Source organism: Anabrus simplex, chromosome 2 (assembly GCF_040414725.1).
Source record: "Anabrus simplex isolate iqAnaSimp1 chromosome 2, ASM4041472v1, whole genome shotgun sequence".
NCBI lineage: Eukaryota > Metazoa > Arthropoda > Insecta > Orthoptera > Tettigoniidae > Anabrus > Anabrus simplex.
In genome coordinates, this window is record NC_090266.1 from 73,878,152 (window position 1) to 73,900,857 (window position 22,706).

Sequence of the window (22,706 nt, forward strand, 5' to 3'; positions counted from 1 at the left end):
TTTGAACTGTCCTACCACATCGCCGTCATAAGACCTGGCTGTGTCGGCTGGGACGTAAAGAAAGTTGCAGTAAAGACATAGGCCTTAAAGATTTACTTTCAAAAACCCAACCACCTCAATGGAAAGGTGACTATATAACAATTTTATACTTTTTACAATATAGTTAAATCAATCATTAGTAGACCTGGGTCTACATACATACATACATACATACATACATAGAATAAATGAATTAATGAATAAATAAATCATGGGTGTACATAAAGACGGTGGAAAATCTAAAGTTACTCTTTTAATTTCTGGTTAGAATAATGTGTCTGTTTGCCAAATGGTGTTCTGTTGTTTGTACTCTGGTATACTGAAGAGGCCACTGTCATTGACTTGGATAATTGATTTAAGGAAGCTATTTTAAAATATGCATGTTTGTTTTGCAGTGAAGAGGTTCGTGAACAGGGCTTCACGGTGGTGATCGACATGCGGGGAGCCACCTGGAACTCTGTGAAGCCCATTCTCAAGGTGCTGCAGGAGCACTTCCCGGGCTCGGTTCACATTGCCTACATCATCAAGCCCGACAACTTCTGGCAGAAACAACGCACCTCGCTGGGCAGCCATAAATGTAAATTTGAGGTCTGTATCCTTTCACAATAGCGTATGAAAAGCACAATGTAAAAATGATTTAAGTGTTGTTTTTTTTTTTTTTTTTTTTTTTTTAGAGAAATGTAGTTTGAAGTTAAAAAAACAAAACAAAGTAAACACCAACTGGATAAATGTGTTTTATGTGATACACATTAATAGCAAAATGCTAACTACACGTAATTGTTCATACTTGTTCAGTTCAGTATCACATTAAAGACAAGATTAATTTATAGAGAAATCCGTACATACTGCTCCATTTTCTGTAGTTTACTCTTCTGTCTTTTTGTCAGTGTCCGCTGTAGATGTTAGTATCGGGCAATAATACACTTTATATGTAACCTCTGTACAATTCCTTGGTAGTTCCTTCTTCCAGATCAAATTTCACTCAGATCATTTCCCTACTGTATATTTTTACTGATCTTGAGGTCCAATCCTGCATCCTATATCAGTTCAGTTTGCAAGTACTTGAAGATTTTATGCCTGGCCTCTTTGCATTTAGGTTGAAGTTAACTGTGATTACTGCAGATACAGAGTAAATACTATACCTGCTTTAAAGTCTTACTACCTTTGACAGTCACCAATGTTGTGTGATTCCTGTTATAAGCAATGTGGAAGTCATAGCATGTCATTGGCAATGCATGCTCACTTGATCACTTCTACAGATCCACCTACTACCTAAGGAATGTTTGGAATAGTTCTGAATCAAATACTACAAACTGATTTTTTTAAACCTTAGGAATCCAATAAAAATCACAGGGGTGTAAATCAGGGAAGTAACGGGGATAGTCGAGCACTTTTAACCTCCTTGATTGAGCAGTTTAGCACCATACGCTTGAGCATTGTCATGTAAAATGAAGGGTGGGTATTGCATGGAATTATTGGAACTCAGTCTGTGTCCTTGAGGAAATAATGCAGACACATCCTGTAGAAATGAGCCAATCATTTAGCATGACATTGCTCAAATGCATGTTGCAGAAGCTGTGATTAAACTGTTCAAGTGATCAACCAAACAGCCAGTGTCAGTGACATCCATCGACTTCTCAATTGCTGGAAACAAGTATTACACAATCTGATGAATACAATGAACAGCCCTAAAACTTTGATACAGGTATCTATTCTCTGTCTGTAGTAACTGAACATTTCATTACGTACCAACACTTTTTTCTTTGTTGAGCTTAGTTATATTTGTAATAATCTTTTAATATATTTTGTGTTTCTCTTTCATAGTTTCAGCAATGTCTGTTGTCTAATTCCTCAGGCCTTTTGTATTCAAAGTTTTCTTTCTGCTCTCAGTGGTTTTTTTTTTTTTTTTTTTTTTCTTCTATAATTTTTGTGTTACTGGGTACCTGGTCCATTTTCTCTGTTGTCACTGTTGTCATTAGCTTGTGTATTCTTGATAGTTAGCCTGTTATCATACAAGTTCACCAAGTGATATGTCTTCCATTTGGAAACTTTTATAAAAATACAGTATACATCATCATTACTAATGATAATTATGATCATCAGAAACACTCCTTGTAACATTTTCTATATGTACCCTGGCAATGAGCCTGAGTAGTTGTAGTATGCATGTATTACTTGCCACACAGGTGTTTTTTTTTCTTACGAGGGACTATGGAAAATATTCAAAAGACGCTTGTGAAGGGTCTGCACTCCACAAGTTAGTGGGATTCTTACCCACTAAAAACCACACACCCTTTTCCCACGATGTGTATCATCACCCCGGAACCGCTCTCGCATTACTTCAGGGTGATATCATGCTTGCTTTGTCTTTAAGACTTCTTCTTTCTTCATTTCTCCTTTACGAACGTTCGTACGCTTCCAAATCCTTCTTCTTCTGACGAAGGACATCCTTCACATACACTGCCATGCGATCCCAGGATTCCTGGTTTCGTAGCTGTCAGTTCAACTAGTTCAGTTTCCACACATCTTCTCTGTATCATCCAATGGCCGCACACAAAGATGATGTGAAATACGTCATCGATGTCATCACAGTATATGCATGCTGCGTCACTTGCTCTGCCCACTGTATGCAGGAATTTCTGAAAATATCCATGTCCTGTTAGAAGCTGTGTGAGGTAATAGTTTACTTCACCATGAACCCTTTCAACCCAGATATCCAAGCGTGGTATCAGTCGCTTGGTCCATTTACCCCGAGGGTCACTTTCCCATCTGAGTTGCCATCGCCTAATCCGTTGACTGAAGTCACGCTTCTTTGCACATTTCTTTCCCAGCTCTCCTTGGGTACGCCAAATTTCTTGTCGCTCCAGTGCAAGTAGGTCTATTGGGGCTATTGCTGCCACCGTGAGGATTGCAGGTTCGGAAACCGTGCAGTATGCACTTGCAATACGTAAAGCTGCTTTCCGTTGTATGGCAGCTATCCTTGTCCTATACCAATCAAATCTCAAGGATTCAGCCCAGATTTCAGAGCCATACAGGAGCACTGACTGAACTGTCGACATGAGAAGACGTCGTTTACTGGATTTTGGACCTTTAATTTTTCCCATCAGTCTGCTAAGTGCAATCGTGTATTTTTCTGCCTTATCTGTTGCTCTCTGAATATGATTCCAGAATGTGAGCTTGGAGTCAAGTGTCACTCCTAAATAATAATTTTGTTATTATTATTATTATTATTATTATTATTATTATTATTATTATTATTATTATTATTATTATTATAGTGTAATAATAATGTAAAGTTAATTACACAACAATGACAACAACAAGAGTACAACAAGCAATTCCATGTAAAGAAAATATTACAAGAAATACTACGTACTAGTTTAACATTCTAAATTCAGCATCATCATAATTATACAAATTCACATACAACTATAGTATTTCCACTGCTTAACACTGCTGCTTACAATACCATAGGTTGGGCTTACTACTAGCTTAACATTACATGTGTTAATAAAGTAAAGTTAAAACATAATTACTCAACAGCAACAACAACAACAAAAACATCAACATTCAACATTCTTATCTTCTTTTCTCATGTGAAAATTGGAACCGAATTATGGAGAATAAGAACGAGAGTTTAGAAAATTTAAGTTGTCATTAGTTAATGAGTAACGATGTATTATGCAACAGGGAAATGTATAAACTGTAGTAACTAGTTTCTGTTTATATTTTTAATGTAGCATTTGCATTTTTTAATGCCATTTCTGTTTGTGAAGCCTTAATATGACTTATCATTACTGATGGCCGAAAGGATTCATCGTGCTGACCACATGACACCTCGTAATCTGCCGGCCTTCAGGCTGAGCAGCGGTCGCTTGGTAGGCAATGGTCCTTGGGGGCCATTGCACCATGGGGTTTGGATGTGTATTTCAACCCCTCAGCCTGTTGTAGATTTTCACCTACTGTACATGTTCTGTTGTAATATAAATGCAAATATTAAGATTTTTCTGCAAATAAAAAGTGTCTATTGTAATTCCAGAATTAAATTTTGACAAAACTTTACCCATGTAAACTTGTGAAAATGTTTTGCTTAAGAGTTCAGCATCCATTTGAATGCATTAAAAAATAATGTTCAGTACCTTTATGTTTATTTTGAATAACTCTGTGTTATTTGTGTAATTTTTTATTTTGCTCTGCGTTTCAGACCAGTATGATTGGTGTAGAGGCCTTACCAAAGATAATTGATACATCACAATTAACGGGAGACTTGGAAGGCACACTGCATTATGATCATTCTCAGTGGATTGATATGAGATTGGTAAGAATACAAAGATAAATTTACTTTCCAAATGTATACCTCTTTGCAGAATCAAGTGATTAAAAAATGAGAAACATTAGATAATAGCATATGTATCTCAGTATCAGGGAAGGTTCTATGAAAGGTGTACACAATACAACACTACTTAGGATGTTCGTAGACGTTCTTTTATGATGTAATAATGTTTTAAAACCGTAGCTCATGAATTTAGTTTCAACACTATTATTTGTTACCCAGATAATCAGCCATTCCAGTCTGATGCCAGGCAAACTGATGAAGTAATCTTAGTTTTATGAAATAGTTTTAGACCACAGCTAGCCATGGTTCATCCCTTAGCCACTCTTGAGAGAGCGTGTGGTGACCATTTTGTAAAAGGGCAGTTGCCTCTTACTTAGAAATCATCTCCTGGGTTGTCTGGTTCTCATATCTCCTCTCTCTCATTCCATAGCAGTTGTTTACAGAGCTCTGAAGGTATAAAAGTGAAGGAAGGCAATTTTTAACTATAACCACTGTCCTGTTGAGGTTCTTAGTTCTAATTTTATTAATATACAATTTGCATACATTTGCTGTTTTTTAAATGTTTTAAATCAATTTTGCATTCAACACTTGGATTACTTTCCTTTCCTCAATAAGTAGTCTCTAAAAATTATTTCTAGTGGTCTGTACTAAACATCATTTCATGGATTGCCCTAAGGTTATCAAAATTCAATAGCAAACTTCTGTCAGGTCACAGTTCGCTAATGTGACTTATAAACATGTCGGAAAGGAGTTTCTTTATACATACTGAGGTGGAAGCATGCACTTTTACAAAAGTAAACTAAGAATTTGAACAACCTGCATAAGCAGAAACATAGAAGAAGAAGAAGAAGAAGAAGAAGAAGAAGAAGAAGAAGAAGAAGAAGAAGAAGAAGAAGAAGAAGAAGAAGAAGAAGAAGAAGAAGAAGAAGAAGAAGAAGAATTGTTTCATATCAATATTTTTTTTTGGCAGAAAACCATTCCTAAACCTTTATCTGTACAAATCATGATAATGGCTCCTACATTTTCCCTTACAACTCCTCCTGGTACTTCTCTTGTACTAAGTATCCTGTGACAGTTCTCTTTGCAGCATTCAACAGCAGTCTGCAATCATGTGGACATTCCATGTACGTTGGTATCGCAGTGTTCCATTTCCTTGATATCTTGATGAAATTGTTCGCCCTACACTCCACTGACAGCACCAAGAATTTTGGGGAAGTAGTGGAAATGAGAATGCAAGAACTGCACATTCAGCCATATTGAACAATCTAAATCTTTGTAATTTATTAGCTTGTTTTCCACTAAACACGTGACGTTCAGGTCCCTGTAATTCCTAGAAAATTTCTGTACAACTTCCTTGAAAGCCTTCCAGGCTTCCTGATTAGTTACTGAACCATTATTCCCTTTTTCAGATTTAATTGGAAAATACTTTCCAAATACACTAGCAGGAATGGAAAGTGTTACACAATGAAGTACCACTCAGTTATTTATCAAACTTTGTGTAGATGTTCATCACATAACAGGTATTAAATGATTAAACTGTCAGTCCATTCGGAACTGTCTATCATCATCATCATCATCATCATCATCATCATCATCATCATCATCATCATCATCATCATCATCAGTATGAGGTATGACCCCCACGGGCACAAATACACTTGTATTCGGTGTGGCATGGAAGCAGACAGCCTCCGAATGTCATCTTGAGGGATTTCTTGCCATACCTGAAACATATGCTGTATCAGTTCACGAAGATTGCTAGTTGGAGGCTGGCATGACCGTATGCACCTTCCCATCACATCCCAGACATGCTTTATGGGTGACAAATCAGGGGTCCGGGCAGGCCAGTCAAGGCCTCAAGGCATTTCTGGTGTGAACTGCAGTGTGGGCTCTTGCATTATCCTGCTTGAATATGCCATTTGGTACTCTCGTCATGAAGAGTATGACAACAGGGTTTACCATTCTTGCCTTCAACAAGTACCAGATCCATCCTGTTGTCATATCCAATTGCTTCCCACACCACGATTCCAGGAGTTGAAGAGGTATGCACCTTGATAATCACTGTTTCCTGGGACCTTTCACCAGGTCATCTATGGACATGTTCATGTCGATCTGATTGCCATAAACAAAAGGGAGACTCATTGCTGAACACCATAGAATGCCACTCAATGTCCCAGATGACACTGGCTCTATACCATGCAAGTTGCCATTGTCTGTGGTTTGGTTTCGGTGGTAAACAATGCATGGCAACTCGAGATCTCAACCTAGCTTCCAGTAATCTGTTCCAGACGGTTTGTGGTGACACTCTGCCTGTAACCTCTGTCCGGATTTCAGCTGTTGTCATCCGTCAGAGCCAGCCGAAGAATCCTACGATCTTCTCGTGGTGTAGTCCTTCTGGAAGGATGTGTGCCTGCTCTTCGTGTCACACTGTTGTCCTGAGTTCATCTCGTCACTACTCATTCTGCAGTCATTGTAATACAGCCAACTGTCTGTGCAATCCATCAGTATGATTCTCCCACATCCCTCATGCCAATGATTCGACCTTTCACAAAGTCCAAAAGATGGTGATGCACATCCTCTAGGCATGTTGTGTTGCAAACTACCTGAAAAGATACAGTAACGTTGGACACACCCAACAGCCATCACGTACACACACCAGCCGCCATCTTCAGGAATTACAAGTAACAACTCTCATTATTGTTCCGTATTGAAGATGACGCTAGGCATAGAATCTCAAGGATAATATAATTAAACCACCTGTTCAAAACTTTCCACTTTTAATGTGGTTTGAATCTACATGAATTTATGTAGACTTATCAGGTCAGGTACATGTTTCACCCATTATTTGGGCATCTTCAGCCTGTAGACAACCTTTAGGTCAAGGTTTGGGACCTTTTAAACCATATATAGTATAGCATACAAACGTTAATAATAATTCATGTAGATTCAAACCACATTAAAAGAGGAAAGTATTGAATAGGTGGTTTTATTATAATATCCTTGAGATTCTATGCCTATCTTTGGGAATGGTGTTTTTCTTGTACTAACAATTAGGTATGAGGATGAAATTTTAATCAACATATCTCACAGGCATGGAAATACTGGGGTATCAGTTTGGTGGCATTCGGTCAAGGTGTTCATGGTGTAACACTTTCCATTTCCACTAGTGTATCTGAACACACCGTCTTTTACGTTTCCTTCTGATATCCCTAGAAATTAATGTATATTTAAAACATTCTCCTTCTCTTGACTAGGCCTTGACAAGTTGCTCCATTAGTCTGAGCTTGATGTGAGGAGGAGGAGGAGGAGGAGGAGGAGGAGTTCTTCCAGTAAATCAAACTTTCGCAGAATAATTTTTCCTTCTAGGCTCTAAATTTACCCTACATAGCCATTCCATTTTCTTCCATTGTTGGCTTCTATTTCATCTATCCCAGAGCCACAAGAGATGAAAGAATTTGGTGTTTTCTCCTTTCTGTTCAAAGAAGCATGAAAATAACTTTCAGATAACTGTATATTACCCACTTGTGATCATTGTATTTCAATTTGCTGAGAATCAATTTTAAATTCTCATAGATTTCTTGCACAGAGTGCCCTGTTGATAATGAAGCATACTACTTCCATTATATAGAGACTCTACTTTAAGGCAGGAGAATAAGCACCTTAATTACTTGAAATGGTCTCCCTATTCCAGTTTCAAAATAAATCATGGAAAGGAACACACAGTGACAAATGAAGTCATATATTCATATTCCCTACCTGACATTCAATTCTCATTCATACAATGCTCTACAGATATCATGACTCTTATTTTGGTTTACTCAGATGTGCTATAGTTACAAATTGAATTTCCAAAAATGTTTTAGGTGATCATCTTTGAGTGCGTAGAAGTAAATGTATTCGTTCCTTTTCAGGCACTGGAAGATTTTGTCTGGCAGGCTGCTGATCTTTTAGACCGACTGGATGATCTTCAAGAAGACCTTAGTCGAAATGACTTTGCAGATGATGTTGCAGGTGCAAAGCATGGGATTGATCTTCACAATGAGATGAAGAAAAAAATTCTCAAAGCTCCTGTAGAGGACATTGACCTTATAGGTCAAAGACTGTTACAAAGGTTCCCTTATACATTTTTTTACTTAGGTTATGTTTGTCACAGATATTTTACATAAAAAAGGGATTAATTTTATTACATTGCAATATAAGTGATTTGTTCAAAATGTAGGGTACAGAATATGTTTCACATATTAGAGCATAACATTCTGTATGTTTTGGAATGACGATGGGAATACGTGATGATTTCTGGAACCCATTCTATTTGCATAAGTTGATATTTCATGACTAGAGGAAAATACTTTGCAAAGTAATCCGCTGCTATGAGATTCGTAAGAATACTTCTTGACATTTGTAAAATACACATAGAAAGATAAATTTACTTTTCAAATTTATACCTGTCTGGAGAACCAAGTGAATGAAAGATGAGAAATCCGCAATAGTAATATTTACATGTGTACAAGGGCAGTAAGTGTCAGCAACACAGTGCCACATCCAAGTGACTTGGCTATGCTGTGTAGTTGTCAGCTTGCAGTGTTTTCCCATTTTCACATCAGGCAAAAATGCTGAGGCTGTACCTTCATTAAGGATATGGTTGCTTCCTTCCCAGTCCTAGCCATTTGTTATTGCATAGTCACCATAAAACCTGTCTGTGTCGGTGCGACATAAAACAAATGAAAACAGTGCTGCAAGTCCGACATATGTCATTCATAGAGTTGGGTCACATCTTATTACATACTGTAAAGACAAACAACACATGCAATGTAGAACAAACAGCAAATGCTCTACATAAGATGGAAGAACTGACACAACCCACTGATTGGATATTACTTGCACCAGTTCAGAAAAAGTGAAGGAAAAATGTATTCTCCAAAATTAATTGTGATTAGTCAGTAATATGTTCTTTACTGAATGTATTGGTCATTTGCAAACACTTCAGGCAACAAAATAGATTCGAAATGATTACCAGTGTTGTATCTTGCTTTAAACATGCACTCTTGACTAAGTTCATTAAAGAAAGGAACCTTTCATGGTATAAGCATTGGCTAAGCAATCAGATGAAGTTCATACTGAACGATTGCTTAACTGTGTTGGTTAGGAACTCGCTTTCCGTGTTCAAGGATGCAGAATTGAATCACGGTACCTCTGGTTGCTCCTTTTGTGCTAAAATTTTGACACTATAGAGCAGGGATGGCGAACCTTTTCGAGCTGGTGTGCCATTTTAAGTCTGGTTTATTATTCTTAATGGTTTATTGTGCCACATCTTATTTTCTTTTAAGAACTGGCTACAACACCCCCCCCCCCCCATGACCTCCTTCCCTAATTCCCAATTATGTTTCATAGTATGTTATTTATTCATTTATTTAGTTATTTAATAATTTAATTTATTAGATACTAGCTGATGAACCCGTGCTCCGCTATAGGATTCTCAGAAAGACTGACTTTGTGGTTTTCCTAACTGAAGTCAACATAGGTAATTACAAAAACGTTGGTAGGAAAGTAGTGAGTAAAAGCAATGTTATCATAAAAAATACTCAATCAAATGAAAAACCGCACATTTTCTCACTTTTAGCGAACAGTACAATGGTGCCGATCTAACAGTCCAGAGTTCCAGAGCTGGAATGACAAGGCCGCAGACAGCCGTGTACACTCCTCTGCCATTATTCCGTTAAATATGCACACTGCTAATTCCAATCATTGCCTCAGAGTAGGGATTGAATAACTCGAAGGCTATTCAGGCAGGCTGTTACACTCGGTACGACCGGGCAAGTTGGCCATGTGGTTAGGGGCGCGTAACTGTGAGCTTGTATCCGTGAGATAGTGGATTCGAACCCCACTGTCGGCAGCCCTGAAGATGGTATTCCATGGTTTCCCATTTTCACACCATGCAAATGCTGGGGCTGGACCTTAACTAAGGCCAAGGCTGCTTCCCTCCATACTCCTAGCCCTTTCCTATCCCATCATCACCATAAGACCTATCTCTGTCGGTGCGATGTAACGAAAATTAAAAAGCAACTCGGTACGCAGCAGTAATCCTATCTATTGGAGATGAGTGGCAACAGAAGACACAAAGCACATCAGAACAAATAATGGTCAATGTAATTTTATTGTTGATCACTTTTATGAGCTTTCTATATTGTAGGCTTTCACATTTAGTTTTCTTTCGACTCTGTGATATTAGGGCGTCTTATAAAATTATTTATAGCGTAGACTGTAGTTCCTTATTCTCCAGCTTTACATACCGATTTTCATTAAATTCTGTTTACCCATTTTCTCGTGACTCGGCACTGATATGGACCTAGTAACAAAAATCCAAATTCATGAATATGAATATGAATATGAATATCTCTGTGATCATAGCCGGTACTGTAACAATGTATAGGACATAAATGATCGGAAATTTAATACTGTATTACTTTAGTTATGTAGTATTTATCGATATGACCACCAATAATATAAATGTATGAGAATTAAATTTTAGGCCTTCCCCAAAACTACCATTTCACTCAGCGTGAATAAAACCATTTATGGCCTACATTGCAGTGACTTATTCCCCGACTTTCCATACCGATTTTCATTAAGATACGACCACTAATAATATAAATATTTGAGAATTAATTTTTAGGCCATCCCCTAAACTACCATTTTGCTCAGCGTGATTACAATTATTTATGGCCTAGATTGTAGCAACTTATTCCCCTACTTTGCGTACCGATTTTCATTAAATTCTCTTCAGCCGTTTTCTCGTGATGCTTGTACAGACAGACAGACAGACAGACAGACAGACAGACAGACAGACAGACAGACAGACAGACAGACAGACAGACAGACAGACAGACAGACAGACAGAAATTACGGAAAATTAAAATGTGCATTTCCTTGTTACTGTGGACATGACTGATGCAGAAATACCATACTTTTTAAATTCTGAGCAATGTACAGACAAAACTCTTATTTTATATATATAGATATATCTTTTAAATACATTTGATTGCATGTTCCGTGGTCGTATTTTGCAAATACATCAAAAAATACTTGTATATTATAAGCTCCCATTGTAACACACTTTGTCATTGACTGTTATTAGATACAACAATTAAAAATTGCCAGTGGAATTTAAGAAGTGAAATATCATTCTCACATTTAGTGTGTGAAACTTTTTGCTGAATCTTAGTAGCCATTTGATTTATATTAGGTTCATAACTTGTTGTCTTCAATAACTCACAAGAAGCACTTAGGTCTGAACCAAGATAGTTTCTAACTGTTGACTTCACAACCTTCATTGTAGATAATAGCTGTTCGTAGGCGTATGGTGACCCAAACAAAGTAAGCAACATTGTAGAAAGTTACTTCATAGCTGAAAACTTTTGTGGAAGGCTGTCCCACTGTTCAAGTATTAAGTTCTCTGGCTTCTGGAGAGAGTATTCACCATCAACAGCACACTCGATTTTCACCAATGCTTCACCAATTTGTACAAATTTGTTCACCCATCTACTGCTTTCTTGACATTCAATCAACTCCATTTCAAAAGGGTCAATAAAAAATTCACCTTAATGTCATTCATTTGTGCAATATGAAGTTTTGTAATAAAGTGCAATGTTTTCTCCAAAACTCAAAATTGGGAAAAAATCTCATGGAAATTATTTGTTTTGAATTTTGAAAGACGTCCATATACTTTTTACAAATGCTTTTTGTGTTTTCGAATATTAACTGATCTGCAAAATTTGACATCAGTTCAAGTTGTAATTTAAGTGAAGGAAAGTACTTACTGGTAAATATCATTTTGTTCCAACATCGCTGACAAATACTTGAAGTTTTATGATCTCAAACAATCTATCTATAATATGTCCCTTTCCATGCAGTTCCTTATTCATATCATTTTATAATGCTGTAAAATCATGCAGAAACATTCAATCGCACAGCCAAATAGGGTCTGTGATTTCTGGGAATTCCTCCTGCTTTTCTGTCATGAAGAAGCAAATTTCGTCCAAGAGTTCGACAAGCCTCTGGAGTACTTGCCCATGACTCGGCCAGCGAACATTATTGTATATTACAGGTACACCATTGTGATATTCCACTTCTTGTAGCATTTTCAAAAACTGGCAATTATTTAGAGCACGTGCAGGCAAGAAGTTCACAATTGTAGTTAATACCAAGAGTACTCTTTCAAATGACAGCATAACTTCTCTCACACATAGGACTTCCTGGTGTAAAGTATGATGGAACTGTAAAATATGGTGTTTAACTTTTTCTTGAAGAAATTTCACAAACCCATTATGAACACCCACCATACTTGGGGCAGCATCATTTGTCACAGACACAATATTCTGTAAGTCAAATCCCATTTTTAATACAAGTTCTTGCTTCTCCTTCATTATATCTTTCCCTGTTGTCGTAGTTCGTAAGCTCAGCAATTGAACTAATTCCTTCTTCATCACATTTTCAGAAGGAAATCGGACAAAAACGCTATCCTTGCTTGTAATGTCACATCTGTGCTTTCATTAAGACATACTGAATACATATGGGAGTTATCCGAATCAGCTTTCAGTTGCTCCGAAACATCTTCACTCATACTTATTATTCAACGCTTGACAGTACTTCTGATGGCTGGCATTTCTTTAATTCTGTTAATTATTTGTTGTTTGTTAGGGAAGTCTTCAAATAATGTGTCAGATGTCAATAAGAAAGTCTCTTTCAAGAACTCACCATCAGCAAGCGGTTTCCCACGTCAATCAATCACTCAGTCAATACTGATCTGAATTTAGGGCAGTCGCCCAGGTGGCAGATTCTCTATCTTTTGTTTTCCTAGCCTTTTCTTAAATGATTTCAAAGAAATTGGAAATTTATTGAACATCTCCCTTGGTAAGTTATTCCAATCCCTAAATCCCCTTCCTATAAACAAATATTTGCCCTAATTTGTCCTCTTGAATTCCAAATTTATCTTGATATTGTGATCTTTCCTACTTTTAAAGACACCACTCAAACTTATTCGTCTACTAATGTCATTCCACGCCATCTCTCCGCTGACAGCTCGGAACATACCACTTATATCACAAATATTATTATAATATTTATAGATCCACCTTTTCTATACAATACAATACAATACAATCCACTATTTCATGTGGTTAAAATTTATACATAATACATAAAAGTCATAGGTACATGTTTCACCCTTTTTTTACGGGCATCATCAGCCTATATCAATCTTAAAAATTAATGGATACGTGATCTTTCTAATCTTATAAACTATAGAGTAAAAGAAATACGACATTAATATTGCCTTCAGAACAGTAAATACAAATCAAAGTATATTTTTTAATCGTAATAAAGTTAATTATAAGAACAGCCGTTTTACGAGATCTGGTATTTACAGACTAACTTGCGCTCAGTGTGGATTTAGTTATGTTGGTCAAACTGGGCGCAGCTTCTATACGAGATATTTGCAGCATTACAATGCCTTCAAACGTAACAAATATTCAGGAATGAGCTCACATATGAGTGAAACAGGACACCAGTTTATATCATTTGATAAGGATCTCACTATTCTAAGATGTATAGGCAAAGGAAAACTTATGAATGAATTAGAAAGTCTTTACATCTTTTTAGACCAAGCCTATAATGAAGACCATAATCTTAATGACGCCACGGAAGCAAAAAATCCTTTATATGAGCTAACTCCAAAGCTATTAGGTATTGTGAACTCGAAACATAATACAATCCCGCAGACATTTAGAACTTTTTGTTCTAAAGCTCCCACCACCTCGTCAAATGTTAGGCCCGCCCATCCTGCTCCTAACAGCCCACTAACAACACCACCAGGCAAAACAGTGTATTGAAGGTGCTTATTCAAGAAAAACTGACCAGAGTGTATTGTCATCACTACGTGTGGTATTTTGTGCAAAATGTTGGGTTTATACATATTAAAGTGCTTTTCTTTTTGGTGGTAGTCTGACAGACGAAAGTTTATGATTCGTGTTACACTGGAGGGACTTTATGATTCTAGGGTTAAATAGCTCATAGTGTTCATTCTTTCTGGAACATTTCCATTTTTTCCACTTTTTCATTCTTTCCATAAGTGCTTCCTCACATACGTTATTCCACCATACTTTTAGTTTTAACTGATCCAAATACTTTCTTTGCTGCACTATTAATCTGTTTAGATAATTCTGGCCATTTGCCATGCTGAGTTATTTTAATTTCTTCCTGAAAGTTTTCTATAGTTGCTTGTGTAATGTTGAGCCTATCTGTGTTGTATTTCATTAATTTTCTCGGCCTTCTTTGATTCCTGCGAAGTAGAAGCTTTAGCTTAATTTTAGAGAGGTAATGATCGGAGTCAAACTCCCCACTTCTTATTACTTTAACATTCATAATTTTCTTAATACTTTTTTGAGAAATAGCCACATGGTTTAACTGAAACTCACCTAACATCGGATTTGGGGACACCCGTGTTTTAGCCGTTCTTGGAAGTTTCTTAAAGAAGGTCGACATTAATTTTAGGTGAAAGGATTTACAGAGATTAATTAGTCTCATGCCATTTTTGTTTGTTCTTTTGTGTGCCGGATATGCCCCTACTGTTTTGCTGAAAACTTTTTCTTTGCCTATCTGTGCATTGAAATCACCTAGTAGAATAATAACATTTGATTTTAGAATTTTTGACATTTCATCATCTAGAAGACTTCAGAATTCTTCAGTTTTACTTGGGTTCTTGCTATTATCTTCATTTATTGGTGCATGACAGTTAACAAATGTATACCTTTTGGTCTTGCATTTAAGTGTGAGAAGAGATAACCTTTCTGAACTAGATTTGAATTCCATAACATTATCAACTATTGCTTTATGGACATAAAAGGTGGTACCTAGTAGTGGCATTCCTTTCATAATTTTGATTGCTGGTGTACCTTTAAACATTCTATAATTTTTGGTTTCTGTTACATTCTCATCCATAAACCGTGTCTCTTGAGCTGCTAAGATCAGGATTTCATGTCTATCTAAGAAAATTTCCAGTTCTTTCTGTTTGCTGGTTTTTAGCAAGGAATTTACATTAAGAGTGCCTGCAAAGAATTTCCTCTTAAATTTAAGTCTGAAAGGATTCCAAGGATGCTCCGACTCACCCTTATTGCAGATGATGGGACTCCCCAGAACCCTAGGTCCCGATGCATTGCATAACGCAATGGTGGATTTCTCTTCCGAGCTACCACCTGGGGTAGTGCTTTCATTCAGCGGACTTTCCATTCTGCAATTGAAATTGTACATTGTGCAAGGTAGGAAATTAATTCCAAGATAAGATCGGATTGTTAGTCCCGAAATTATTTTTTATTCGTGCTGTACTCCACTAGGTTCTTTCGCTCTCTCCGCAGTGGGGACATTAAATTCCTCATCCGCCTGCGAGACTGTTGATCAGGTTTCACCTGTAACCCTAGGCAGGGGCCCTTACAGGGTGCTACCATCCGGAGCCAGATGGACCCAGGTGTTTTTACGAGGTTGTTACTCCTCCGCCTCCTCCTTCCCCATCGCTTGCAAGATGAGGCCCCGGGCTTGGGACCGGCAATGGCAGAATTATTATTATTATTATTATTATTATTATTATTATTATTATTATTATTATTATTATTATTATTATTATTATTATTATTATTATTATAATACAGAAATGTTAACTTGTTTCACTGAACCTTTTTCTCACATGGATTATCAATTTATCATATTAATTACCTTTTTTAATTGGCAAACCATACAGCAATACCGACTCATTCCTATTCGGGTGAGAAAGCATGCATCAACAAGGACAAGGAACATGGGTATACCTTTTCTGTTTCATAATGAGACTTAATAGCAATATTCTGTGATGGCATTCCTGTTATATCTGATGGCGCTGATGACTGTGGTCAGGAGAATTGTTTCTTTTTTGCTTCGAGTGTGCACGAGGCAATACAACCCTCAAAATTGGGCAAAGATTTCCTTCACCCAATGACGTTAATGATGACATTTTTCAGCAAAAAATGGACTTATGTCTTTGTATTCCTTTATATGGTGCAGCTCTTTTTCAACTGAGGTGAGCTGCATATGCCTAATGCTGAATGTTTCTAGCTGACTGATGTATGACTGTGCAGAAAAAGCAAAGAAATACACTAAAATTGGCAATTTCTTCAAAATAGTGATAAGTGAGTAATTTAGTTCACCTAGTTTTAAGGGATGGATAAGATGACAGTTCCTGAGTACTTTTTAGTGCTCTTTTATCTTAATTAACTTGATAATCTGTTGGTGTTGTTCTCTGTACAGTTTAATAATTAGAAGAAAAACAATTCCAGTAGAAAATGTGTGATCTTCACTCCTACATTTTCTTAGTTGGTATTCCACTGTATTTAAAATTCATGATCAGGAATTTTTACAAATGCATCATTGGGTTCTGTAATAGTAATCATAATAATTTTGCAGGATAATATACCTTTGGCTTCTATTTGATATCACTAGAAAGTATTTTAAAAAATGAATTATGTATATACTTTGTAAATAACGAAGCTATTCTCTTTCAGTGTAGACTCTGTTAATATAACTTAAAAGTTTTTCATGAATATGACTCTTAAAACAGTATAAAATACCTGTAATATTGTTCATTTTTACAGGTATTTTATAGTGTTGTAAGTGTTATATTTATGTTTGACAGACTGAAATGCTTACAGTATATTATACAGCACGCTTGCAAGCAAAGAAAAAAGTTCAATACTTGCATTTCTTTAGAGAAATGCAAATTCATTTTACTAAAGTGGTACTCAGAATGCCAAATATCTCCATGAATTCTTGAGGCATCTCTTATTACATCTTATTATACCCTTAACTAAACAAAAGGCATAATTTTAATCAAGAAAAGGACATGTAAATTGGGAGCGAATAGGAAACACACAAATTGTTCCTTTGGCAGCATTCACATTACTGTCCTACAGTGCCACTTTAACACACCCCTAGCCACTGACAAAGTGCACAACCATTTGAAAATGGCTCTGGACACTCAATAATGGGTATTGCCACCATCTGAAGAAATAACAGCTTGCATCCTATTTGGCATGCTTGCTGTTAAGGTGGCGAGTTCATCTTGTGGTGTAGCGTCCCCATTCTCGAAGAACCTCCTGCAGCTTGGCCAGTGTACGGAAATCTTGTCAATGGACTGGATGCGCAAGCTGGTCTCACATGCTCATTGGGGTTTAGGTCGAGGCTTCATGGTGGCCTGTCCAATGTGACAATTTCTGTCTTCTGTAGGAATGTTGACACATACACACTGTGCAGCATGAGGATGGGCGTTGGTGTGCACTGAAACAAAGTTTTCTCCAATTTAGTGAGCAGAAGGGACGATATGTTCGAGGAGAATTCTCTCTATATACTGGTAGACGTCTAGTTACTCATTTACGATGAACGCCACTTCAGTCCGAGCATGAGTAGTGACATCCCTTCTTATCATGGTGAAACTACCTTTATAGGGGGGTTCTTGCTCGGAAGGTACCGGTGACTTAACGCTCCCCAGGTCTCCTCCACACCCTTTCTTTTCCATCTGAAACGCTGAAGTTTAACCTGGATTCATCAGTGAATAGGACATTGTTCCATTGCTCCTGCATCCAATTCTGATGTTCTCAAGCAAACTGAAGGCAGGCTAACCAATGCTGGCACGTACACTGGGGCAAGTGAGAAGTCTTCTTGGAGACAGATTTGCCTCTCTTGGTCCGTTTCTCACTGTCCACCCACTAATATTGACGTTATGCCCTTCCCCTAGACTCTTTCTAGCCTTTACGGTTGTAACATGGCAATCTAATAACATTTCTAGAGGTCAAAATTGGTCATCTCTGGTTGATGTAGACCTTGGATGACCTGATCTAGGTTGTCTGTGAAAGGTATTATGTTCTCAATAACACCTTACTGCTTGGTGCACACTTACAGGTGATATTCCCAGCACATTCGCAACATAACAAAAGCTGTGTCCATCAAGTTCTAGCAGCTTTTTCCAGGCAGAAAGTATTCTCGAAATCAACTTTTGTTCACAGAACGTCATAAAACACTGAAGAAAAAGTTTGTGGAACATGTACAAAGACTACTAGACAGAAGTTCAGTGATAGGAAACAAGAGGGACATGGAAATAATATAAAGTTCCTTGGTATTAATTGGCACTAAAAGGACACAATGTACAAGTTCCATTTTTTGCAACGGTTTAACTTCTCTTATTCTTGTAAACATTAAGCTTGTTGCCTCAATAAAGGTGTAATGAATGACACCTTAAAAAATTATGAAGATGATGTGGCAATGCAGTGGAGCCGGCAATAATGCCAGCGAGAATAGTAATTGTGGAGCATTTGCGACAGTGTGGACAGGGGCGGCAGCGATCATATCAATAGCACCAGTGAATTGTTGAGGCATGCGATAAGGAAGCTCGTGGTAGAAGCTGGAAGCTGATTAAACGGTGGACCAGTTGGCCAGAATGATCCCGAATTAAAAATTACTAGGATCTTCTACAGCTCTTTATAAAGTGTGCAACTGGTGCATGCTGTTCAGTCTGGAGTCATTCTGGAACGAGTCAGGCTTGAGTGCATCAGTAACGATGGAATGTAAGCAGACATTCGCGAGTCCACAGCGAGTCATTCTTTGGTAATGTGTCCATCACACGGTTACGCGGAGGCTTGCTATTGTAGGCTCTGCTGGATCAACACTGCACTGTGAAAAGCTGTGTTGGCGACCAGGAGTTCGATGTACCTATGTGCAGTGTGATTGCACGAGTGAGTGTGTGTTAGTGTGTGTTACTGTTGTGAGTAACAACTGTGTCGAGTGGAAAACTCACACTTGAGGAGTGAACTTGTGATTAATTTATAAATAGTAGTTCAGAAAAATTTAGTGGGCAATAAAACACTCTACCTCTCTGTGTGGGAATTTTAGTTTTATGGATCCTGATAACCCCCAACAACTGGTGTCATAAGCAAGATTTAATAGGCAACATGTTCAGTACTAGGAAATTTCTAGGGTCATAGGCAAGGTGGTGTCTGGCTTGCAAGCCCTCATTGATAAGCTCTGTGAACTTATGCACAAATTCTATCTATCTAAAATCTATCAAAATTTAAATGTTGTCAGAATGAAGTAAAAGGTAGAACTTAAGGCCAGTCAGGATGAGATTAAAGCTGAGCTGAGTGAACTTAAGATGATAATGCATGTTGTTTAAAGGGGCCTAACATCAAAGGTCATCGGCCCCAGTGAACTTAAGGGTGGGCAGTACAAGTTTTAGGAAGAGGTGCATTCTCTTGGAGTAAGATTTTAAAAAAATAACACTATGCAGGAGTTAAGTGAAAAGGTTAATAAATGTTTAATGGTTAATACACAGTTCAGTTAATAAACAGTTCAAGACAATACCTCAGATTGTTGACAAGACTTGAGGCAAGAAATAAATGGAAGGGTTGGAAAAATCGATAAACAGTTCCACACAATTTCTCAGATTTTGTAGTACAGTGTTTGAGACTTGAGACAAAAGGTATTACCTCAGACCGAGTCTGATATTCAAGATTTGGTGCAAGAGATGAGTGATGAATGATCTACAGGGAAGGATGACTGCCTTAGAAACCAGATTGAGGCTTATCAATGGTGACAACAGTACCAGTACCAGTGTCACTTCAATAGGATTGCATTTTGGATGATGTTCTGGACCCAGTTCGAGGGTGTGGCCGAACATAATGGGTGGAAGCTGAAGCAGACAGCCATACAACAAATCACTGGGTTTCATGGATGAACAATGAAGGTGCTACACAGCGTCCGGCTGGGCGCCGTATACGAAGAGATCATGAGAGCACTTGAGGGATGCTGCAGTGACCACCAGTTAGTTGGCTGCTGCCGACTGAATCCAGCTGAAGAGGAGGGCACAGCACAAGTATGAAACACTGCAGGAATTAACCACAAGTGTAGAACAGCTGGCCCACAAGGCGTTAAGTGGCTTACCACCTGAGCATATACAACAGGAGGCTGCCTGCACCTTTGCTGATGGGCTTCACTACACTTGATGCTCAGTGCGGGGCACTGCTTTAAGGATGCCTTTATCATCAGCGTGAGAATGGAAGTGGTGAAGATGACGGCAACTTCAACGTCATCGGCGAGGGTACAAACCATCAGGGGTTCTCTTTGTCACCACTGGAGTAGTGTTCACTGTCACCAGAAAATAAAGCTTCAGAGGGTGATATCTGACATTGGAAGACACCCAGAGGCAGACCATTTCGAGGAACTCAAGAGGCTGATTATGGAGATCCGGAACATTTCGCATTAAAAGGAGGTGACTATGGGAGGACTGACCGGGTGTTCCATTGCATCAACACCAGCGATGGGATCCATATCCATCAACCATCTCATTGGGTATCTCTGGCTAAGAAGACAGGGATTGGCCAGATGCTGAGCAACATGAAGCACTATGTGGTGATTGAAGAATGAACAGTCCAGTCATCCGCTTTAGTACTGGTAAATGTGAAGAACAGTGAGCTCCGCTGGCTGTAGGATTCCTTATGCACGCAGATTTTATTACAAATTTGAATATTGACTTGTCGAGTGTTTTAACTCAATATGAAGGAATATTTTACCACATCATAAGTAATTTTTTATTTCATATGTGCCAATTTTTGTATCTTAATACAAGTTTTATAGCTGAGGAGAGGAACAAAACATGCACTTTTTAAAGTGATTTAACTAGACTTTAAGCTGGAATATGTTTGTAATTACATAAACTAGCCATAAAAAGCAAATAAGTATTAGAAGGTGGGATTCAACCTTAACCTTATTTTTTTTATTTTTATTTTATTTATTTCATTTCAATATAGGCACCTGAGCCAAGGCTCTTCTTGGTGCAATACAAATAAATGACAATGGCAGCTATATTCACAATCTGATTACAAAATAAAATACAGTAAGTATATAATTTAACATGGTGTAAGAGATAAGACAGGACAAAGCTTCCTAACCATAATTACCATACTACTTCAGGTATTTAGTTAAATTACTTTTGAAGATAGATAAAGTTGGTAACATTTTTATATTTTTTGGAAGCGAGTTATACATAGTTATAGAAAAATGCCAAAGAGAGTTTTGACCATAACTAGTGGAATGAATCTGATTGTAGTGAATATTATAAATAATTCTTGTTTCATAATTATGAATCTGTGAATTGGTAATTACTGATGTGTTTGAGCGGACTAATTTGTTTTGAATTTTATAGATCATAATTATAGAAGCCTTTATGCGGAGGTTTGGAAGTGATAATATATTGCAATATTTATACAGATCTTTAGTCGGTGTCAGAATGGGCAGTTTGAAAATTATTTTTAGTGCTCTCTTCCTAAGGACTTCTACCTTTCCAAATAATTCTTTATTACAGCATGCCCAGACATGTATCATATAAGAGATGTGGCTTTCAATAAGAGCATAGTAAATACCCTTCAACAACCCACGAGAAAACTTATATCGCAATCTACTGAGGATACCAATCACAGGGATAATTTTATTACAGATAGTCTCCACGTGATTACTCCACGACAGATTTTCATCTATAATCAGTCCTAAGAATTTAGTACTGTGCACTTTCATTACTCTTTGATTGAAGAAAAGCAGATTTTTATCCAAATTTAATACATATAAAGGTTTGTGAAAATTTATGTAGTTTGTTTTTGTTAGATTGATAGTTAATCGGTTGGAATTAAGCCATGTTTCAAGTAATCGAATATCCTCCTACCTTAGTTGAGCTCCGCTCCTGCATTGATTGTTGAAAGCTGAAGAATGACACCAAGGACTGTTTTCCATTACCTTGAACAGCTGACACATTGGACACCTTATCCTCCAGAGCCCAGTGGTTCTCAACCCTGTACCTGAAGTTGGGATATTGGCAGATGGTGGTGTTCCCTAAGGACAGGGAGAAGATGGCGTTTTCCACCAGTCAGGGGGTTGTAGCTGTTTCTTCAGCCTGTGTAACACAACTGCGACTTTCGAGCAACTAATGGAGTCGGTGCTGATAGGGCTCTCTCATTAGGCCTGCCTGGTCTGTCTGTACATCATCATGGTGGTCTATAACTGTGAGGTTTTTTAGTCTATTGAAACCAATGCAGTATAAAGAAAATTAGAAAATACCTGAAAAATAAAACATTTAATTATATGTTATACCTGATAAAGATACCATTTAATTAAAAATCAGAATGACATGTTTTGTTTTTTAAAGAACATCATGAGATTCTATCAAATCACACTTTAAATTTTTATTGTTATTATGTTAAAAGTTGATGAA

The 22,706-nt window shown here is 37.5% G+C and overlaps 1 protein-coding gene across 1 annotated transcript in view; it reads left to right on the top strand.

The window, feature by feature from the left end:
• trio (trio Rho guanine nucleotide exchange factor) overlaps positions 1-22,706 on the top strand; it is a 1,596,874-nt gene that overhangs the window by 358,465 nt on the left and 1,215,703 nt on the right. Inside the window, exons 5-7 of the mRNA XM_067140202.2 lie at positions 435-627; positions 4,244-4,357; positions 8,287-8,486. Coding sequence (XP_066996303.2) covers positions 435-627; positions 4,244-4,357; positions 8,287-8,486 — 507 coding nt within the window. The remainder of the gene's footprint in view (positions 1-434; positions 628-4,243; positions 4,358-8,286; positions 8,487-22,706) is intronic.